This window comes from Leptonotus elevatus, chromosome 1 (assembly GCF_054856555.1).
Source record: "Leptonotus elevatus isolate MCC_2025b chromosome 1, RoL_Lele_1.0, whole genome shotgun sequence".
NCBI lineage: Eukaryota > Metazoa > Chordata > Actinopteri > Syngnathiformes > Syngnathidae > Leptonotus > Leptonotus elevatus.
The window spans coordinates 42,912,114-42,935,940 of record NC_141239.1 but is presented as its reverse complement, the minus strand read 5'-3'; the positions used below and the strand labels follow the sequence as shown (position 1 = coordinate 42,935,940).

The window sequence follows — 23,827 nt, the reverse complement described above, 5'->3', positions numbered from 1 at the left end:
CGTCAATGGCAGTGAATGAGTTTAAAAGATTCTTGGGTAAAAGCAGAATGTCAACGTTTACAGTATATTTGTCAACAAGAATCCAACTGTTCACTGCCATCAACGAATATGTACGTCAAGTACGTTTTTCAATATATAGTAATAATAGTAATTTCAATAAATAGTTTCCTTACTTAGTGCTCATACTAACAAAAAGAATCACGTTACATATGATTTTGAAACCAAGCTTCCCATTGCTTTGCAAATGTTGTGAAATGATTAGCTAATTATATGAACTGATTAAAAAAAAAAAACTTCACTAGGCCAGAAGGTTGTGGGTTTTAAGTTGACACACAAGACACAACAAATTCACCACGACGCATTCGTATAGCTGTCAACATCAAATAATTCTCTTAAATAAGGTCATAAATGAAAAAGATCTTGCTTTTCTTCTCCGTTGCGTCCAATTCGAGAGACTCCGATTCTTCTGACGAGAGCCAGGTGCCAAAATGAGCGTGAATGGGAGCCAAGTGTCAGTATTTCTGAGAACTAGGCAAGATTCAGAGACAGTTTGAGCAACGCCTCTCAAGGCTTCTTCAACCTTTCAGTTTGGCCTTTGTGCCGCTGTTCTCGAGATGATGAGGAACAAAGGCTGGGCGGCCTTCGCACCGCTACAGCCTCACTTTGTCAAACCACTCCACATTCCTTTGATAATAGGAGACCACCCTCGTGCCTGTCCAAACCCTGAGAACGAGATGCAGTGGTACAATTAGGACGTAAAGCCAAATGTTCTGTAGAAATATGCTTCAAATTTCATCCCATGCGGCGAATAATTGGTAACTCTAACGAAACTGATTAGTTGAAAGATAATTGCTGAAAAGGAGCAAAGACTGAGAACCGTACTCAATTATGGCGATATAGACTTTGTTAAAGATGTTATTCACCATTTTAGTTGGCTAAAACAGTATTTAGTGACACACTTTGGTTCAGGCAAGAGTCTAAGCTAGTGTTAATTTTATCCGCCATTTTGAAATGTAGTCTTTGTTTTAGTCCACTTTCAATCACGCTTGTTAGTATTTTTATTTAGTCAGCTTTTAGTCGACTATAAATCTAACATTTGAGTCAGGACAATCATTTTACCCCATCGCCGATAATGTTGGACATTTTGGATGTAAAACTATTTCACATTCAATTTTCTCTCATCTTTTTGATGAAAAACAACTTAATACACAATTACAGTATATCAACATGTGGCTCTTATGCCTCCATGCTATGAGCTAGTAAATTAGCTAGCATTAGTTAGTGGTCGGATTAACATTATAGTTGGAACGTTACAGCCGTTGAATTGTTACGTTATAACTATAATTAATTAATTTTTGTTGACCTTTCACCATGAATCCACCTCCTGTATGTCTCATGGGGTTTGTGCATGTTGCACTCGCTAGCTGCAGATTTAAAGGGGGAAGGGGGGGGTTCACTGTGTGTCACATGACAGTGTTGCATTGTGTGTGTGTGTGTGTGTGTGTGTGTGTGTGTGTGTGTGTGTGTGTGTGTGTGTGTGTGTGTGTGTGTGTGTGTGTGTGTGTGTGTGTGTGTGTGTGTGTGTGTGTGTGTGTGTGTGTGTGTGTGTGTGTACTCATGAGTTCACCTAAAACCTATTAAAAATCCCATACCGTTCACCTAAACCGAATACTTCAGAATCCAGCTAGAGTCGTGAGGTTGTCAGGAGACCCGAGGAAGGATCAAAGAAAAGAAAGGAAAGTGAAATCCAGTACCGACCAGACATTACCTACTACCCAGTGTAGGTCCAACTCTGTCGAACCTTTGATATTGTGGCTTTAAAAGCTTCATCTGAAGGATTACTGCTATTTGTGCATTTTGCTTTTTCTTTGGCTTCTTATTTAAGTGGGACCTGGAAATGCAAAGGGTCTGGCTGCTCAGTTTAAGACCAGCAATTAATACCAGCAATATCTATTATCTTATATGTTTTGACAGTAGAAGTCGGCTGTAACAAGGTTTCCTCTGACAAACTAGTCAGAGGATGGAAAAATTTGAAATCGGATTGCAGTCTCATTGCTAATATTGTTGAAGTTACATCGACCAGCACTACTGATTCAGATTCTACCCTGGGCAGATTCGGTTGACATGGCAACACATTAAGGCTGAAATCTGATTGGACCAAAAAATAAAAATAAAAAGTAACAAATTTATGGGACAATTGATTGTAAATGCATGTCATCCACCACGACGTCTTCGTGTTCGTGTGTCTGTGTTATGAGTAGTTAAATTGATTTTGTTTTATTTCAGGGCTTCACTTTTCATGTAAAATCTGCTGTAAAAATGGCCTGAAATACGTTTTTTTTTTAGGATAAGCTTGGTATGGATTTATCCAGTTCTAGATTGATAAATGAAAAGAACTTGGAAAGGGTTATGTTGACTTTTGTTGACTCGCTGCCTGTCCCGACCTTTTTCTCACCATGTGTGTGCGTGTGTCCGCAGGCTCCTCCTATTATGACAATGTGAGGCCGCTGGCGTACCCCGACTCCGACGCCGTCCTCATCTGCTTCGACATCAGCCGCCCCGAGACTCTGGACAGCGTCATTAAAAAGGTCAGTGGCTTGTTGTGATCGAATCCCCGCACATGTGGCTCGGTAGCGTAGTAACCAACGGCAGCCTCACTGTTCCTTTTTATCTCATCAAAATATCCACTTGACCTTCAATCCTCTGCAGAATGGAAGGTCGGGGAGGTATAACAATACGCAAATCAGCTTTGAGAATGCGTATCAAAGCGAGGCTGCACGCAAGCGTCACACTTAATAAGTCTAAGAAAAGGGCAAAATTCCTACTGAGGAGTGGACATGGAGGCGGCGGCCCGGAAGGTAGGATTGGTCACACACATAGTAAATCATCTCGCTTTTGGAGAAACTTGCCCCAGGCTAAGGTTGTGCTAGTCATTAAAAATCAGACAGTTTGTGAGAGGGAAAAAAGTCAGACAAAAAGCAGCGATTCCAAATCAATAGTGTGCTTTGAATGACAGGAAATTATCAGATAGTTGTACAGTATACATGAATATCTATTTGTGTCTATGGGCTCACAGATGTTTAATGGTCCGCTTCAGATTGTCTGCCCCTCTGCAGTCTTTGTAGATCGAACCCAGGACACCCTCAGATATCTGGACAAGCCTCAGTGGAGCCTGTCAACAAGGCCAAACAGATCCAAGGTCAAGCTTTTGGTTTTCCCATGAATCCCCTCGACACAGGGGAGGGGTAGGTAAGGGGGTTGCCGTGACCCCTAACCCCTAGCCGTCGCCCTGTTAATCTCATCTCAGGGCCGCGTTCAAAACCTGTTGCGACAACGGCCGTCCCAAATTAGACTTTTGACTTGCATTGACAACCAAGGCCGCGGCTGAGGAACAAGGGTTAAACAATCAAATAATTTGATTGGTGCTTGTTTTCAGGCCAGGGGCGGGACTCCAGAAGTCAGATGTATTTTTTTGTTAGTTTTTTTTTTTTTTTTTTGAAAGGTTGAGCGGAAGGTCTGACGATGGTCACATCATGCAAAACATTTTGTGACACACACTCAGGAAACTGTTGTTTCAGCTGAGCATCACTAGCCCCATTTGGGGCACGCACGCACGCACGCACATACACGCACACACACACAGGTTTGTTTTACTATCTCTGTGGGGCCATCTCATTGACATAATGCATTTCCTAGCTCCTCCCCCTAACCCCAACCATCAAAAATGCTTGCCTACCCCTATTCCTTACCCTAACCTCAACCATAACCCAATTCAAACCTAAACTCTAAAACCAAGTCTTGACCCACAAAAAGAGGTCTTAACTTGTGGGGCCCAGCAAAATGGCCCCACATGGACGGGGTGGGCCCCACATGGACGGGGTGGACCCCACAACTCTGTAAAATCCTGAAATGTTGGCCCCACTATGTAACAAAAACAAGACCACACACACACACACACAAATTCCATTCAACAATTGTTGTTGTTTTATGGGAGATAGTCTGGAATAGATTATTTCCATTCATTTCAATGTAAAAATATGATTTGACATATGAATGTGGTAAATCTCAAAATCTCACCACTGTATTCAAAGAACCAAACGTATATGTTTGGAATCTGAGAGGCAACCCACACGAGCAAGGAGAGAACATGTTAACGCTACACAGGAATGCCAGACCTTACGTTCGAATCCCCAAACTCTGACCTGCAAGGCGGACATGCTAACCACTCACCTCAATGAATTTGTTTATGAGGAAAATATTGATTGATTACTGCGCTTGTGGTAGAATTGGCAATTATTTATCTGACATATGGCATTTCTGTTCAAGCTAATATGATTTTGCTGTGCGCTTGGATGACGCACAGACCTCTGCCAAGGACAGATGTGCTAGCAAATGGAACAGGCATTGCCTCTTTTTGGCCCTCTCTTTAATGCACAATGCCTACTTGCTTTGACCAATAGAGATCGTATGAGATACAGTCATACCTCTATTCATGACAGTTTTTCTCCATAGGTTTGGCACATTTCTTGAAACTGAGATGACATTTTCAAAATACCATGGACAAATCCCAAAACCACCTTACAATTGGTGCGAATTGAATGGCTTTCATCAAATTGCCAATGTCTTCGTACATGTCTCAATTGCCTCAAATGGTTGTGTACATTTAGCCTACACGTAGCACATTTTCCAAATCAATAGATCTTGATGATCAAACTGGATTAGTTGTTTTTCAGTCTAATGGCTATCCTCTCCAAAACATGTCAGCAGGATTTCAGGGTGTAAGTCATAATGTGCAAAATCATCTGTTCAATTGTCAAAATGAGTCCAGCATATCACAGGGGATCATTGGATGGTTGAGACATTCACACCGTTTTTTTGCCTCGCAGCATTGCAAGGGAAAATATCGGCTGCGACGTGAATGAAAACCTTTGGCCAAACAAAGAGCAGCGTATGGATGGCCGAGAGGGGGGAAGGTGACGATAATGACTGCACAGGAAATTCTGTAGAGTAAATTTGACTGTATTTTGAGTTGGACCAAATAGACTCCGTTTTAGAGTAATATTTACACTTGGAAGAGAGTAAAATAAGGAATTGTAATAAATAAATACAATAAAAGTCACTCAAGGGTTGAGGAACCTTCAGGTTGGGAGACGGCGGCAGGACCACCTGAGCTACGCCACTTCTACTGTTTGCTTAGTTCCAAGATGTTTTTGGTCTTGGAGTTATGAAGATTCCAGCTGGCACGAGAGACATACTAGCACACAGCAGGAGATCTGTGGCTCAGGGAGTCGATCGGCTGTCTCCCAAGCTGAAGGTCGTAAGTTCGTTCCTCAATTTACTGTGTAGTGAAAGTGTTGCAGTAGTTGGTTCTTCATTTACGCTGTGCGCTAGGTACAATTCTAGTTATTCGTTTTTCATGAATATACAGATTTCGGCTTACACTTTCTTTGTTGCACTCTAATGTATAAGTAACTTTGTGTGAATAAAAAGTGTTGCAATTTCCTTGTCAAACCGCAAACTTTGAAAAGTGCTCTTGTAAAATCCTTTTTTCCCCCTCAGTTTTATATATAATTGTATTTTGCTAGCGGCACCTCTGTTGTTGTGACAAAACATCTAATGATTTTGACTTGCAGTGCTCACACAATGCCAAAGGGACGATGCATTTTGGGGGCACTGACTACTTGTATGGCATAGAAATTTGACATGTAGGTAAGCTGTTTTGGGAGAGATGTGAGGTTTTGCAGATGATCCACGGTGTTGTGCAAAAACATCCAAGTTACTTTTGGCAAAAGAACTAAGTGAATGCAGATGAGCCAAAGCAATTGAGAAGTTGTGAAAGTACTGACTCTTTGTTTGAGAAAGGAACTTGGAGTGAAGCATATGTGAGCAGTTTTAGGATAGATATGAGGTTTTGCTAATTAACTGTCTGTTTGGCCAAATGAGCTTGCAGTTTTGAAAAGGCCATCTCAGTTTCAATAAATGTGCCAAACCTATGGAGAAAAACTGTCAATCACAATTTAGTGAATGGCGTTTTTTTTTTTTTTTTTGCTTATTAAAGGGCACAATATTGAGGGCCGCCCCCAAAAAATCGCAATTAGATATTTTTCAGAATAGTTCAGCCCTACTATTTGGCACCCCTTCCATTTTGGTACTAACTGTAGCCCACTCCTTTGATTGCTGGACAGAATCGAGGACAAAACAAAACAAAAACAACCAAGAGTCCAATAGTAAAAGGTCTGTGTTGTTGTTTGTGTGCACAGTGGCAGGGGGAGACGCAAGAGTTTTGTCCCAATGCCAAAGTGGTGCTGGTGGGCTGCAAGCTGGACATGAGGACGGACGTCAACACGCTGAGGGAACTCTCCAAGCAGCGCCTCATCCCTGTCACCCACGAGCAGGTAACAAGGCCGCATGACCTCCCAGGTCGCCCTCGTTTTGGGGACCTCAATGGTGAAAGTGCATGTATGCACGTGCACAAAAATTGTTGGTACAGCCCCAATTAATGAAAGAAAAACTGAAAGTGGCCACAGAGGTAACTTGAATCTGACAAAAGTTAACATTGTATGAACATCAACCAATGAAAATTAGCCATTTCTTTTGAATTGTGAATTATTTTAATAAACAATGTGTCGCCAAACTGACTAGCAGTCAGTCGGCCTATTTAAAGGTCACTGTACTACCAAACCAAACACAGACCAGAGAAAGTGAAGAAGAGCGTTATGACAGGTGATTGTAAAGAATATTATAGACCATCACGTTAAAGGTATATAGGCTCTAAAGGTAAAAGCTTGATGTTCTTGTGACAACAGTGGTACATATTCAGAAATGTAAAATCCACATAACTGTTAGCCAACCTCACAGGAGGAAAATGGAAGAAAAATGGAAGAAACTGATATTGCGCAAATGTTAACAAAAGATCCCAAATGAGACAAAAGGGGAACTTTTTGGCAAGGCACATCAACTGAATGTTCACAGATGCAAAAATGAAGCATACCAAGAAAAGAACGCTGCCCCTACTGTAACATATGGAGGTGGTTCTGTCATGTTCTGGGTCTGCTTTACTACATCTGGCACAGGAGGTCTTGGATCTCTGAAGAGTACAATCAAATCTCGAGACTATCAAGCTAATTTTGAGAGAAATGTGTCAACCAGTTTGGTTTCAGTGGCAGGTCATAAGTCTTGCAAAAAAACGATGACACAAACTAAAAGCCTTCTAAAGAAAATTGAATATGGCAAAACATGGAATGACATGGGAAAAAAAAGAAACCTGGAAAAATCTTTCTTAAAGCCGAAAAATTCAATCAGCTGTTCTTTATTTGTTCTCAGCAGAATGTGAGAATGTTTGACAGATCGCTGGACTCGGCACTTGAGTTGGATTTTTCGCTGACCTCGTGACTGTGGATACGCACGCATATTTGCATGTTTCAACGCTAGAAAACAGACGTTGACAAACGAGCGAGTCCGGCCTCTTCGACCTCCGCGCCGGGCCGAGGCAGGCCTGATAAACCGCTCGGCCAGTCTGTGAATTTTAATCAGCTTGTTCCGTTTGTTGGGCGCCGCACAAAAGCTGTCACACAACAAAAAGTTGTCTGCCGCGCTGTCCAAGTTGATGCGGCTTTCAACAAAAAAACGTCAGCAGCTGGGAAACACAGCACTGGCGTAAACAAAAGATGGTGTTACATGCTCGGGCGTGTCAAGCAGGACGGAGGAGAACAACAATCTGCGGCATCAGTGGCACAACATTACAAGAGCAGGATCAAAACTTCTGCCTTCACAAGTCACAAATTTGTTCTTGGAAAAAGTCTGCTTTTTTTTTCTTAACTATGACTTTTTCGTACAAGTTCTCTTAACTTTTTGGTTTTTATTTAAATATAACTTTTTGGTCATTACTGTATACAATTAAAGCTTTTCTTAAAATGAAACCTTTTTTCTTGAAACCTAAAATGATCTCGTAATTTTTTTTATATTTCCTCACAAAATGACTACAAATCCTCTAAATATTGCGACTTTCTCATAATATAACTTTTTTGTTGTCACATTGTGACTTTGCTGAATGAGTTCCCATTTTTTTCATCATATTAGAACTTTTTTGTCACGATATTCCAACTTTGTTCTCAAAATTATAACTTTTGATATTATAACATTTGTTCGTAAAAAAACAAAAAAAAACATTGTCTTTACTTAATTTTTAGCTTGTTCTTTGAAAAAATACGGGAAAACAACAGCCCTCTCCCCAACCACTTCAACCAGCTCCTCTGGCGGGATCACAAGGTGTTCCCAGGCCGGCTGAGAGACAGTCTCTCCAAGCGTGTCCTGGCTCGTCCCCGGGGCCTCCTGCCGGAAGGACATGCCCAGAACACCTCTCCAGGGAGGCATCCGAACCAGATGCCCGAGCCACCTCAACTGGTTCCTCTCAACGCGGAGGAGCAGCGGCTCGACTCTGAGTCCCTCCCAGATGACCAAGCTTCTCACCTTATCTCTAAGGGAGGGCCTGGACACCCTGCGCAGGAAACTCATTTCGGCCGCTTGCATCCGGGATTTTGTTCTTTCGGTCCTGACCCAGAACTCATGATCATAGGTGAGGGTAGGAACGTAGATCAAGAACTTTGGCTTTCGGCTCAGCTCCTTCTTCACCACAACGGATCGATACAGAGTCCGCATCACAGCAGATGCTGCACCAATCCGCCTGTCGATCTCCCGGCACTCCACCCCTTTCTGACTGAGGACCACGGTCTCTGATTTGGAGGTGCTGATCGTCATCCCAACCGCTTCACACTCAGCTGTGAACCACTCTAGTGAGAGTTGGAGATCATGGCTTGAAGAAGCCAACATCACCACATCATTTGCAAAAAGCAGAGATGCACCAAACCGGATCCCCTCAACGCCTCAGCTGCGCCTAGAAATTCTGTCCATGAAGTTTATGAACAGAATCGGTGACAAAAGACAGCCAGTCTTACCCTCACTGGAAACAAATACTTACTTCCGGCAAAACGGACCAGACTCTGACATTGGTCGTACAGGGACCGAACAGGGACCGAACAGGGACCGAACAGGCCGTACCGGGGGCTCGGTACTCCGTACTCCCGAAGCACGCCCCACAGGACTCCCCGAGGGACACGGTCGAACGCTTTCTCCAAGTCCACAAAGCACTCGTTGACATTGAGTGAACTCCCATGCACCCTCGAGGAGTGTGATCACTCTATAGGTGGAACACACCCTTCGGTCCCCCTTCGAGTCACTGTCCCAGAAGTCAACCACAAAAGCCCCACAACATTCAGAGCCTTTAGGAACTCCTGCCGGTTCTCATCCACCCCCGGGGCTTTGCTACCAAGAAGCTTTTAAACCACCTCAATGACTTCGACCCCAGAGATAGGAGAGCCCACCTCAGAGTTCCCAGACCGGCTTCATCAAAAGGAAGGTGTGTCGGTGGAATTCAGGAGGTCTTCGAAGTATTCTCCCCACTGACTCACGACGTCCCACGTCGAGGTCAGCAGCGCCAGATCTCCACTATACACAGTGTTAATGGTGCACTGCATCCCCCTCCTGAGATGCTGGATGGTGGACCAGAATTTCCTCGAAGCCATCCGGAGGTTTTTTCCCATGGCCTCGCTGAACTCCTCCCATGCCTGAGTTTTTGCCTCAGCGACCGCCCAAGCCGCATTCCTCTTGGCTAGCCGTTACCGACAGAAACAATATGCCCACACCTGCTCTGCGCCACTCACCGTGGGCAACTCCAGAGTGGAAAAAAGTCCAACCCCTCTCAAGAGGATTGGTATCAGAACCCAAGCTGCGTGTGGAGGCGAATCCGACAAAGTCTAATCGAAAGTGCTCTGCCTCACACACCAGCTCGGGCTCCATCCCCGCCAGAGAGGTGACATCCCATGTCCCAAGTGCTAGCTTCTGTAACCGGGGATCGGTACGCCAAGGTACCCGCATTTGGTCGCCGCCCAGCTCTCTATGCACACCACCCCTTTGGCTCCTCCCACAGGTGGTGAGCCCATGGGAAGTAAAAAAGTTCAAAGTAAGTAGTCATGAAAACAATTAATCCAAAAGTAAATTGTTGCCTTGAGATACGAGTTGATTTTGTTCTTTGTTGAGCACACCCTAGCGAGCTTGTGTGCTTGTTAAATATGCAACATGTAATTGTTTTTGTTTACTTTCTGTCAAACTCAGCTTAAAGCCTCTTTTTTAAAGAATTCTTCTCTCTCTTCCGAACTGCTGCTTGTCCACTGTCCAAAATGGTGCTTGTATCTCAAATGTTTGCGTTCAAGTCAAAGCAACAAATCATCTGCTCAACGGTTCCTGTCACGATACTCGTATCTGGAGGCACAGATGACCTAAAAAATGGACTTCCCACCACTGTCCTGCAGGTGTACCTAATAAAGCGCCCCCCGTGACTGTCACATCGCAAAAGCCGTGCAGCGTAATCCAATCGTTCTCACCCTTTGTTGATCTCAAATTGAGTTCTGAGCACAGCGTAGGAGTCGCCAGTAGGACTGGCCGCTGCCTGAACCCGACACGTTTCTCCCGTAATCTGCCTCTGATCGCGCCCGTTTCACACCGCCTTTTTTCGAGGACACGGATGCGTCTCACACACGGATCGTTGCGTGCTGCCGGAATGGAAAAATCAAAGTGTGCAGATGAAAAGCTTGAGCGTGTGATCGGAGGAATCATGGGAAACGCTGTTGATGGTCACAGAAAGCGGAAAAAATGACGAAAAAGAAGAGGAGGAGGAGGAGGAGGAAGAGGTCACTCTGTACAGCAGTTTTCAATTGAATTCCAACAAATGAGCGAGGTAACCTTGGTGGACTCTATAAATGGCTTCAATGCAGTGACGTGTTTGCACTTTGCTGTCAACATGTCGTCGTCTTGGAGAACGTTGCGTCCTCCGCTCTTGATGCGCCGACCATTCATGACAACCGCTAAAAGCTCGCTTCAGGGTTATGCTCTTATAACATTCGGCACAGGGACAAAAACAGGACATGAAGAAATCACACATGCCAGTGGAAACTGTCACACGGGTCTCAGGCTGCCTTGTGGGATCATTTGGAATTGGCGCTGCTTACTTGGACTTTCCCCTTGATGACTTTTTCTTCAAAATTAACTTTTTGTTTACATGCTACATGTTTAAAATAGTATGACGGTTTTCAAAACCGATTGCAACTTAATCTTCAATTCTGACTTTGTTTTCCAAAAATTTAAAGGCGTATTGAAGGATCGTTCGTCTTCCGGGTGGATCATCTTAACGATTGGTTCTCGATCTCGTCGATCAATCAATCTGCCGTAGACGTTGTGCGTGCTCGTTCCTAGCTGCGCATGCGCACTTTGAGTTTTTGTAGCATGTACTGTAGCCGCCGAGCTTCGGATTCAGCACGTCATTGTTGTCGCTCCACTGATCTCGCCGCATGGTTTGAAAACGGCTGAGAGCCGCAAGAGGACATCCGTCTGTGAAGTGAGGCCGGCTGCAGAGACTGATGAAGATGAGAAATAAAATACAACTTCTTTCTCATAACATTGTGACTTTTTCCTTACAAGTTAAGATGATAAATCTTCTTTCCAAAATGTTTGGTTTTATCGTTACATTGTGACTTCTCAAAAAAAATGATGAAAAACAAACTAACTGTCTTTTGTGTTTTGACGTGTTTGCAGGGCAGCACCATCGGCCGGCAGATGGGCGCCGTGGCCTACGCCGAGTGCACGTCCAAGGTGTCGGAGAACAGCGTGCGGGACGTGTTCCACGTCACCACGCTGGCGTCGGTGCGCCGGCCGCACAAGCCGCCGCTCAAGCGTAGCGCCTCCCGCCGGGGGCTGAAGCGCGCGTCGCAGCTGGCCCTCCCGCCGCTGCCGGGTCGGACTGAGCCCGCGGATCAAGCGCCCGTCCTGAGGAAGGACCGGGCCAAGAGCTGCGTGCTCATGTAGAAACCAGATCGTGTATAGAAATATATACCAGAGGACGCCTATTTATTGTCTTTGTTGCACTGCAGGAGATGAAAAACCAAGTTGCACTGTGGAAATGTGCTTATTTTTGGTGTCATTTTGTGTTGAGAATTAAGGAACGCACCACACGCAAGGACGCTGGTCTCGTGGAAGTGTGGCGAGTGAAGCGGACGAGCACGTTCAAGCAGGATGATGATTGTAAAAAAAAATAAAAATAAACTGCAAGGATTGGAGCCATGAGGCGAGTGGGTGGTTTGTTTCTGAGCCGTTTCACACGCGTCGCTACCACAAGTGCTTTCTATTGACACGTTTTGCTTATGTTTGCAACACTATTGTGTCTCATGTTATTTTGTGCTACTCTTCTTCGCTCACGTTGCAAAATAAAGCGCCGGCTTGACTGCAGATGGCGAATTTAATTGCTGGCTGCTGTTTCTTTATTAGCGCGCCACACATGCGCATGATGTCATTAACGCTAATGCTTAAAAGGCACACACTGATTTCTGGAAATGAAATGTGCGTTCCTATACTGCCGTCCTAATCTACAAATAATGAATGGAGTGTACATGTCCTAGTCAGTAGTTCTCCAACTTTTTATACCAAGTGTTACTTCAAAAATATTTGTTTCTCCACGTACCACCATCCTGACCAGCATTAAAATACACTAGCAGAAGTACCGGTAAAGTTCATAAAAAAAAAAGTGTTTATTCCTGAAAAGCATATTTAATATTATTGTAAGCCACTGTCACATTTACGCATAGTTCAAACTTTAACACCGACTAAAAACAAGATTTTTTTTTTAAAAAGTACTATAATTAGTGTTTGAAAATACAAAAAAAGCTTAATGCAACATTTCAGAGTTTAAAATACTTTTTCATGCATGCTTGATCAATGCCCAGATGAGTACAAAGAACCCAGACTTTTTAAGTGCGACTGCGCTTATCAGCTTGTACCTTACCTTCAGTGTGGAGTGTTCGGACAAACACTAAACAGTGGGGGTGGGGAGGTGTTTAATGGTGGAGGGTGATGTCATGCTTGTTCCTGCGGAACCAAAATGACTCAGTTTTAGAGTAATATTTACACTTGGAAGAGAGTAAAATATAGAGTTGGGGGGGAAAAAAGTCACTCAAGGGTTGCCTGCTCTGCAGCAGCTCGGTCCCGCCCTCTCACACTGCCCTGGTGAATAGAGAAGGGTGTTGGTCAACATTGCAATCACAATGGGCAAAAATCACAACCACAACACAATGCCTTTTTAATATGAATTGAATTCAAGTTGGGACAGAAGTTTTCAGAACATTTACAATATTTTCTGTAAACATAGCTTTTACAAAAATACAACTGTCTGTGAAGAAAAAAACTTCTCATAAAGATTCTTTTAACTGATCAATTTCAGCTTTTCTCTCAAAAAATAACATGAGGAAAAGTCAGTAGCGTTTTATCAAAAAAAGGAAATTTCTCTTGTAACAGGACAACTTTTTGTAAATAAGTTTTGCACTGTTTTCATTCCAAATTTTCCTCTCATTCAAATGTTTTGCTTATGTTCAAAATATTTTCTGGGGGAAAAAAATCACTCGTTTTACAAATTTTTTTTGTATGCAACTTTTTCAGAACTTTTTTTTTAATCGACTTTGAATTGTCAAAACTATTTTCTCTCATAATATAACTAGTTTTTAAAATCAGAATATGAAAGTTGTCATGAAAAATCTATTTTTTGTCATACAATAGCATTTTTGAAATATTTTCTTATTATTACAACTTTTTCCCTATAGTATCTCCTGATGTAGAATTACGATAAGCTTAGTATGACCGTTCTAGCAAAAAGTTCTTGTTCTTTTTTTTTTATCTCAAAATTGCCTACATCATTCATCATTGATAACATTACAACCTGGAAATAATTTTCTTATATCAAAAATGTTTGGGTCACAGTTAGATTTTTACATTTTTCTCTAAAATGCTTACCAGAAAAAATATAGGAAACGTGTTTTAATTCTGATTAAATTGAATTGAATTGGATTAAGTTTTTAGTATTTTGAAAAAAAATTCTATGAACTTCCTTGAAATATTACAAGTTTTCCCTATAGTTACTCTTGAGTTATAACAATCTTTGAAAAAGTAATAAATAAATAAATAAATAAATAAATAAATAAATACTAGGGATGGGAAGGCATCGATATCGGGCCTATACCAAGCCTTATCCCCCCCCCCCCCCCAACCAACCCGCCCCCCAATCATTGTGGTAATTTATACATAAGATGGGACATTTTTTAATGACCACGTAAGAAGAAACACACGCATAAACAATCACGCACTAAAACACACCCGCCTGCAGCGCGTGTTGCATTTAGCAGTGCATTAAATCGAATGACCTTTCCCTTGTTGACACATCTCAGCCTTTATTGCGTTTGACTGCTTTGTCTGGCTCCGCTGTATAGATTCCTCAACCTACGCACTTTTTTGAGTGCTTCTCATTTAAATATGTGAGCAATTGACTTGAGGCAGGACATTGCTTTTAAGTGTATTTTGAGGGAGCTTAACTGCTGACATATCTGATGCTGGTGTTTTTCCAGGTGGATGCGCGCACGCACGCACACACACTTTCCCCAAAGGGATGGCAGGTTGTGTGATAAGAGGGGAAAGCGGCGGCACGTTTTGCCAGTTATATCAACTCTCCATGTTTCTGAATTGCGGTCGTGAGAGCGATAGACAAGCTGGAAGGGAATGAAACAGCTGTTTGCGTGCTTGTCGGCATGTTCATTCGGCCCGCTCCATGTCAAGGTCGAACTGATGCAGGACAACGTCATAGAGGCGCAATGATGATGGCAGGATAATAATATCAATAGTTATTTGATGACTTCTTCCATTTGGCGAAATGCAAACATTCCAGGGAGATACTTGCATGTCCAGATGAATTTTCAAGTAATCATTGAATGGCTCCATTTTATTTTGTACTTGACGGTGATTATAGTTTTGTTGGCTTAAAAGCTGTTCGTTCTTACGTCCTTGTGATGTCATGAAATGTCATCAGTCACGGCCCGCGTTTTGTTCCAATTGAAAGTATGCATAAACCAAGAATGCACCATTATGTTTTTTTTTTTTTTTTTTTTTTTTTTTTTGCAAGTTTAAACCAAGGATGCATCGGTTGGATACAAGTACACAGCAGCCATTCCAATTTACAAAGAGACAAAAGAGACAAGCATTTTTAGGAAGTACATTCTTGAGTACGTTCTTCAGAAGACCGCACTTGGCGAGTTTTCGAGACCGCACTCTGCCTTCTTGATATTAAAAAAAACGACCATGTCTGCGAGAAAAAGGTTGATGGTTGGTTGGACGTTTTCTCCGGTTACATTAACAGTGCATTTATACAAGAAAGTGGCTTTGATCGCCCACAGCTTGATTTGGTTTAATTTTTTAGGTTTTATTGTTTGTCTTTTCATTGTTACAAAAGGTGAATTTGCTGAATTGAGGATTTGACGAGGGGTGCAACAGTTTCAGATTTTGGTGTACGATTATAGTCTGACGGGAAAAAAAAAAGCAGTTTTATGGTTTTTATGGTTATTCTTGTAGACATTTTTTTTTAATCACATTAGCATTCTTTGAAAAGGTTTATTTTTAATAACAATAAATAACTGTAAATATATATATATATATATATATATATATATATTTATTTTTATTTATTTATTTATTTTTTTAAGTTGCTGCATTTTAAAACAAACACAGCAGATAAGACATAGACAGCTCATTGGCTCTTAAAATAGTGCCTGGGCGCTATGTATAACAAGTGGATGGTATGTACCCTCTTTTTCTTTCATCTTAAAAAAATATATATTTTTCTTTCATCTTTCAAATTCTTTACATTTCAACTATACTTACATACTTCCTGACGTTTAAAAACCACGGTTAATCATAAAACTGGTACAGGACAGGTTACAGCGACACAATGGCCTAGCTCAAGTCATTAAGAGGCCTAAACTAACAGTAATTACAGTATTAAAGATCTAATAAAAGATAGATTTTCTTTCCCACAGTGGTAGACAATATTAGAAACCCCTTCCTCAAAAACAGCAGGTTGGTGCACAGTCCAAAATAAAAATTAAGAAACAAGCATACCTTTTCTTTGCAAGTCTTTATTTCCAATATTTTCTTTATAAAAAATGAATTGCCCAAACGTAATTTCCAAGCAAGGAACAAGCATGAACTCTACAGAAGCATTGACTTGCAAATATCACAAAAGACGTTCTGTTGCTTTTTTTATATACCGATCTCTTTCACACTAACACGTGAAACACTTAACATCTCTGATGTGAAAAGGGAACAAAATCAGTCGCGTTTACCAGCTGAGAAATGTGAAACGAAAGGCTGTGCAGTGTGCCTTTGAAGCTTACATGCACCATAGTAAAGGAAAGGATGTAGCTAATGTAAGCTAACGTAGCATAGCAGAAAATTATATTGAGGAGAAACGCTACTGTGCATCACATCAGTAGGATAGCGTGAGCATTTGGAGCAAACAACAACATACCATGGCAGGACTTTGTGTACAATACGTGACTTACACTGGACAGACAGAAAGAATGTTTGTTGATTTATTTTTGAGGGATTCAAATGACTAAAAAGACAACTACATAGCGCTATCTATTAGCAAGCTATTAGCAAGCATTATTGTGTAACCTATACAAGTAGTACAGAGGGGATGGATGAACTGCTAGCCTTATTATTCTACGCTATGTTGACATTGTTAACATTTTTTACTGTTTTACTTTATATTTTAATCATTTTGAATTTAGTTATAACTGTGTAGATGTAGGTATAATTATGTTAACTCGGTATAGCTCAATGAATAGTATTGTCTATTGTATTCTTATCTGTCTCTCTCGCCTGAGAAGAGAAGGGCAACAAGTTTCTTTTCCATGTTATCTAGAAGGGAGTGTAGCCTAGTGCCGGTCTCAGTCGGTCGAAGAGAGTCCAAGGACAGGCTGATGTATTATTGTTTTTTCTAATCTGATTTATACCTATGGGAACTTGCTGATGGGAGGAGAGAGGGATTTTCTTGTATTCACTGATTTTCAATAAATGTACTGTGTGCTGGAGGAGGAGACACACTTTTGAACAGAACACTGCTTGGGTGACTTCATTTGTGTGATCAGAAGCTTCTGATAATGATACCTTTGCAAAGGGACTTCTTCACCAGAATCTCACCATTCAGTTAATTGAACACGCAAAGAGTAGAATACAAATATTGTCTACTCTAACAGCTACTAGTGTTAGCCTCTTGTTAGGAGCATAACAAAAGCATTTTGGTTCACAAGCCAATGCAAAATTTAAGGATCATACAAGTATGTTGCTGACTAAAACGTGATTCTTTCATTCTGCGTATCACCACAGCTTTATCTGTGTTAACAACAATAACAACAATTTTTCCCTCCAACCTCTCTGGAGTTGCCTATGTAGCTAACACGCCATCAATAGTAGCTGAACTAAGATAGGTTCTATTGACTACACAGACGACCACGTAACTTTATTTAGAGAGTAAGATTTTCGGAAGAATTCAAAACCATCTCCAGCCTGACTTCGCTTGAGCATGTTGTTAGCGCCTCAGCGGCACAAACAGCAGCTTGACATTAGCAGCATAACGTTAGTTTGTTACTGTTACTGTTTATTTGGTGTTTTGAAAACGGAGCAGAAAAATCACTCTCTCCAACCTCTGGTGCTAGCCTTGTGAACTTAGCTGGCTATAGTGCCAGGGATAGTACAGTAACTTGGCCTCTCATCAGTAGCATACCTTAGCATTTTGAACTAACAACATATTATGGCATTACTGTATATTTATTAGGGCAGACAAAAAGTGTGCCTATAGACCGACAGCAGCTTCTCGCCTTATTTGACGGATAACTCAAACGTTTACATAGCTTTATGCAGAGCCTGCATGTATCTGGGTTTTGTCGACTTTTAGCTTGCTAGGGGCAAGGATTTTAGCTTCACGTTATAGCACAAAGTTGGCAATTTGAGTAAACAACAGCATGGCATTATTTGACAGAAAATACACCTACTATACACCTTTGAGCTGCATCGCTTTATTCCGTTTTTTTGTTATGCAGATTAACCATGATTACCTTCTAAAAAAAAAAAAGAAGTGAAGACTAACTCCTTGACATAACATTAGCTGTTGTAGCCCATAACAACAATGCATAATTGCCGTAATTGGAGCTTGTGTAGACAACTAAGCCAATTATGTCGCTTTGCCACTCATAGTGATGGCGGGACGCGCTTTATTGTTGTGTATTGCGCCACTTCATGATTACGGCCTTGTTCGCCAGTCGGATGCCAGTCTCTGCGGAGGAGGAGATCATAAAAGCGTAATAAAAGTGCGCTCGGCTCTCTCTTGTGCTTTGTCAGCTTGACTAATGTTTTGCAGGATTTCCCACTTGGTCTTCCTGCACTCCAAGCTAACGCCATAAGCCAGTTCTCTGATGACTGGATGGATGGCGAAATCCAAGGCGCATATGCAGACTGTGTGAATGAACAGTGGCAAGAGTGTGATTTGTCACCCCCACCTTCTCATCTCCAGTCCTGAATTAGTCACTGACGTCATGGCAACGGCGGTGGCAGCTGTGCTTGAGAATGCTAATGAGCTCCTGGTGGTCACTGAGACGTGCTGTCACTTACCTGCCACCACAATGAAAGAGGCGAGAGCCAGATAAAGAGTACAACTTCCGTAATCCCACCGTGCCGACTCACCATGCCGTACACGGCACACGTCTTTTTTTCCCCCACAATTATAATGATTCTGTGATTATCCGTCCAACAACTTAAAACCCAAACTCAAGATCACGATAAACTTTTTAACTCATTCACTGCCATTGACGTCAAAAATTAATTTGAACTATTTCTATTAGTTTAACATTTTTCCACTTTTGTTAACAAGAGTATGAAAACCTAGAGTTTTTTTTTATTGTACATTTAGAACAGATATAACATTTACGATTAATCGTGAGTTAACTATTGTTAACCCAGGTTTAATTCCCACTACGGGTGTCATGTTTTTGCAGGTCATTCTTTTTCCTCTTTCCGTCAAAACTTGGCGCCCTGTCACACAAAAAAAACCTTTGAAATGTAGTTTTTGATTAAATGCGATAGCACTGCGGGTTTCATCAAAGCATTTAAGTCATGTTGAGAGGCAAAATGAAAAACAAGCCAAGTATCAGCAACAAAAAGCTCACTTGTACTTCTATACTTATTTTGACGGGGTGGGGCTTATTCAGTTTTTGTTTCCCATGATATTATTTCTCTCTCTTATGGCGTCCATTACAATTATAGCCCGATTGCCAGTTGTGTCAATTAGGTGATGACAGACAGCCAATAGTTAGTTTCCTTACTGGCGAGCTGGCAACTACAACTGTTTGATTGTAATATTTTACACGTGGCCACCAGATGTCGCTGTGGGGAGATGTTTCGAACTTTCCAAAAGATCGATTCTTTTTGTGAATCAATTGTTTCAAATGATTTAATCGTTTCAATGTTCCATTTCTGCCATCCCTAATTATAAGATCCCCCCACCCCCACCATGCATGTATATTTGTGATTACTGTATGTAAGTATGTAAGTAAATTTACCACCTTAGGCTTGGATAGAATTGATTCCATTCAGCTGGATGAGAAGGTTTTTGTTTGTTTTTTACATTTTCACCTAAGATGATGTGATTTCTTTTCCATGGTTAACTGCACCACTTGGTAAGATCAAGATTCCCGGCCTTTGTTTCTTGAGCTACTGAATAATCCCTTTTTTTGTTGTAAAGTTTTCGGTTCATGTTTTGGTGTAGAAATGAGCAGTAGTTTTGGCTTGGTTGATGACAGTTGGAAATGTCACCTACAGGGCTTGGTGTTGTTTTGACTCAGCGGCAGTGCAATTGTAAAACTTCCTCGCCGATGTTAAAGAGGCAGGTGTCAAAACGACATCTTAAACAAGTACCTGATAATTGGCTAGCAAACAAATCAACTCTTTTCGCTTTTTGAAGGTCAACAACTAAAAGATGCACCCAAGCTAGCAGAAAATGATGTGCGTAGCTGGGATATGAACAAAACAATTCACATTCTGGGAACATACCGAGTGCAGCTGGTGTCTTCTTTGCATCCGGTGCCATCGTGTCATCAAAACAAATCCAAGCTGGCCTCCAGACAGGCCTGCGGCGACGCTCAGGCTCTGGCACCCCAAGAGAAAGTCGGCTCGGTTCAGCAATGGCTCATCACAGAACCGAACACTCCCACCAAAACAATACGAGTGAAGTCGTGTTGGCTTCAAACTGACTTCGATGTGGAGGAACGGGCCAAAATTTTAGAGCAGACGGACAGAGGTGCCACAACTACTCTGTATTTAAAGCTAGCGAATGCAGAAAATTGAATTTCGAGTCACTACTGCCACCTATGGTCAAACACATGAAACTGCATTTTCCATTCTTCACATTCACAACGTGCACATGACGTCACATCCGCAGAGGGCGGGAAATTCCAACCCGAATCCTGTCTGAAAACTATTTGTCAGGCTTGCAAGAGAGTCCATTATGAACATCTAAGGTGTTAATTAAAAATGTATTAGTAGAAATAGATTCATTACGAAAGAGATCCTGGAATTGAAGATGATGTCTGTTTGGATTCCAAACCTTCGCGACGCTGTCTGGACCCGTGACGACATTTGCTTCTGCTACAAGGCAGGATGCTGTGATGATGTGTGCCGTTCTGTTCACGTTTGTCGCCACGTCATTTTCTATCAATCATTTGCTAGGTGACGTTAGCGGCGAGGAACTCGGGTTATTTTCAGGCAGGTCTCCGAGACACGCTAAAACAATTTCTTATTTTCATACACTTCTATTACAATTTTAACATTTGTATATTTGGGAAATGAAAATCGAGAACTCAACGAGGCATTGCCGCACACAACATCAATCCATTGGCTTTTTATCTAGGAGCTGTAAAAAAAGAAGCATTTTAGAAAAACATTGACCTTTTTGCAGATGTTGTGGTGCTGTGCTCCGCCTCTGAGGCCGCACGTAATCACAGTGTTTCTTCTCTGGTGGCTGCGGACAAGAAAGGAAGCGAGGGGGTGGCGCAATCATCGGAGACGAGGGCTTAATAGTGTCCTCTGTGCAATTCCATTGTCTTGGCTCTGGAGTAACGAGAGAGACACAAAGTGGAACTTAATGTTGCTCAAAATCTGCGTGCAGAGTTTCAGCTTTAAGGCTGTCACAACAAAAGAGAAAAAAAAAGTGTCATAGTCTGCAATATACAACGCTGTGCACACAGCAATGTTATTATAGTTAAAGTGACAGTGTGTATATATATATTTTTCAATAATATGCAAAAAATATGTTCTATCACATCAACGTACATTTTTTTTTAACACAATTGAAGGTCTAGTTAATCGGTAATTATATTACATAGGTCACGCCGTGCCTTACTGAGATTTTTCGCCGCCATCTTTCTGCTACAGATAGCCGAAGGAGACAAACTTTGCAAAGTTAGTAATTGGTGCAAGGCTTGCGAAGTGTGCTCTCTCTGAGGCAACGTAGCGTGTAGGCGTGTGAATCGCCTAGTAGCTGGCGATTCGATTCGTGTCACGATTCATAGGTCACGATTCGATTCCGATTAATCCAGATCTATAAATTGATTATTGCAATTTACTCAAATGGAGAAAATACAAATCAGTAAACTTGTACATGTACACTGTAAGATTTGCATGAAAATGTATTTATTTATCTGAAAATTCAGGCTTATCACTGAGCCACTGCATTTGATAAATGCAATTTCATGTTTGAAAAGCACTGAAATCAAACATGAAGGCTTAATGTTCCATTAATATAACATTCTTCCATGCTTAATGTGTGAATCCTAACCCTAAGTAAGACATTTTGTTGAATATTCTCATAAAAAATTTATGTTTGGAAATCGATTCCGCATATCGAATCGATTCGAGAATTGCGCGCTGTAATATCGCGATATATTGCCAAAATCGATTTTTTTCCAACACCTCTAGTAGCGTGCATGCTTCAAAATGCATGCACTTCAAACTTAGGTTGTTGCATTCTATTAGTTCACCACTAGATGGCCAACATTTCTACGTACTCTCTCTTTAACAATTAATAGCAGCAGAACAGCTCAACGAATAGGATTCAATCAGAGTGCAAAATGTGCATCGCATGCCAGACATAGGCGCCATTAATTTTCCTAGCACAAATATGTATTGATTAAAAAATATTTGAATTTTGCTAACAGGAGTTCAAAGCACTGATGCCATGGCATCAGCATCCATCTTTACATCCGCTCTGAATGCCATGATGTCATTGAATGAATTGCCATTCCTACTCAAACCACTGCCAAGCTAAAGAAAAGCCAACACGGAAAGTCGCGCTGCCTGGCTGTGGTCGTCGTGGCGACAGGAGCCAGAAGACTTCGAAGCCTTCATCGCGTCCATCTGTCCGTCTGTCCGTCTGTCTGCCCATATGTCTGCCGGTGGCATCATGTGACTCCATGCCAGGTGCACCCTTGGAAGCGCCGGTGAGGTCGCTGCCCACCTCAGGCCGCAGCCAATCAGGATCACTTCAAATATACGAGTCATTTGAAAGTATTGTGACTATTGTTATATTATGTTTTGCTTGTTTGGTTATATCATCACAGCACAGATGCTATTCGTTAGCCCGTCTATAGAGTTTTGCATGAAATTGTGTGTTAGAACATGTTAGTTAATAGTCACTAGTGTATTTATAATGAATCTAATCAGACAATAAATTGGATCTGGTATAACACGTCCAATAAGCCCATCTGCTTCCTGCTGCGCCACAACGGGCCTCTTATTCGCGCACACCGTGCCAGGTGGGTTCAAACACATGCCCGCTGTCTCGTCAAAGCGCCAGGAAGTGGCGGCGTTGCCTGGCGAGCTGCTAGGACGATGAAAGGAGGCAATCAAACAAAAAGGAGACAAGACGACAGCTGGCGAGCACGAAGGCACGACAATGGCATCAAGAAAGACTTCATTGGGGCTTTATTAGCACCGCCACATACCTGGAACACTTCTCCTTTTGTACTGCCAGCAATTTCTTTTTCCTTATGGCTTGTTGCTAGGCAGAATTGAATCAAACAATTGGTGGATGGTTCGACACCTCCGTACAGAAGAGCCCTGCCCCAAAATAACCTGGCTCGAGACAACCACTTCAACCAATCCAAACCAGGAAGCAGCTCTTGCTTTTGCTATTGCTAACGTGAATGACGTCACATCAGCTACCACTTTATTAGGTAGGTAGACCTGCACAATCCAGTGAGAAACGCTGACAGGCTGCTGTTAATTAGGGATAAAAACAATCACACATTTGCTAATAGAGTTGTTTGTTTTAAATGCAAATCCATTAGCAGCTCATTAGAATAGCAGGGAGTTGTTGTTGTTGTTTTTTTGCTTGGGCACATCCCCGGAGGCCCGCAATACTCGTCGACATGAACGGCGGTAAAAGGGCAACAAGCTTGATTATGAGGCTAATGACGTGTTTGATTATTCATTGTGATGAGCACTTGGGAGAATTTGTCATCCGTAGCAATAACAGCTCCCGCCTGGTCTGCGTTTTGGTACCGATGTCGCTTAGGTTGCTTTTCCAGATGGGCAAATGGTGTTCTGTTGTTGACTCGGGGCAGACGCCCTGTTTGCTCTTCGTCTTTCACACACGCAGACAAAGAAACACACACACACGAGCTCATTTGCCAATTTCCACCGCCCGGCTCCATCCATCCTTCCATTCTCTCTTGAGACCAGGGAAGGGTGTGTGGGGGGGCACAGTTGAAAGATTGGATGGTAGAAATATAATGGAAGACATTTAAAATATTTATAAATAAATAAATAAATATATATATATATATATATA

General features: G+C 41.9%; 1 protein-coding gene and 1 long non-coding RNA gene across 2 annotated transcripts in view; one reads left to right on the top strand and one right to left on the bottom strand.

Moving 5' to 3' along the window:
• The window catches only part of rnd2 (Rho family GTPase 2), a 46,066-nt gene extending 33,726 nt beyond the window's left edge, over window positions 1–12,340 (top strand). The window contains exons 3-5 of the mRNA XM_086060331.1: window positions 2,479–2,588; window positions 6,261–6,395; window positions 11,647–12,340. Of these exons, the coding sequence (XP_085916457.1) occupies window positions 2,479–2,588; window positions 6,261–6,395; window positions 11,647–11,916 (515 nt within the window). The 3' untranslated portion in view covers window positions 11,917–12,340. The remainder of the gene's footprint in view (window positions 1–2,478; window positions 2,589–6,260; window positions 6,396–11,646) is intronic.
• LOC147182303 (uncharacterized) lies at window positions 512–13,088 on the bottom strand. The gene is made up of 4 exons (XR_015090593.1): window positions 12,890–13,088; window positions 3,075–3,172; window positions 2,456–2,567; window positions 512–723 (listed from the first exon to the last, which is right to left on the bottom strand). It is a non-coding gene; the product is annotated as an uncharacterized LOC147182303 (long non-coding RNA).
• Between the last annotated feature and the right edge of the window lie 10,739 nt (window positions 13,089–23,827).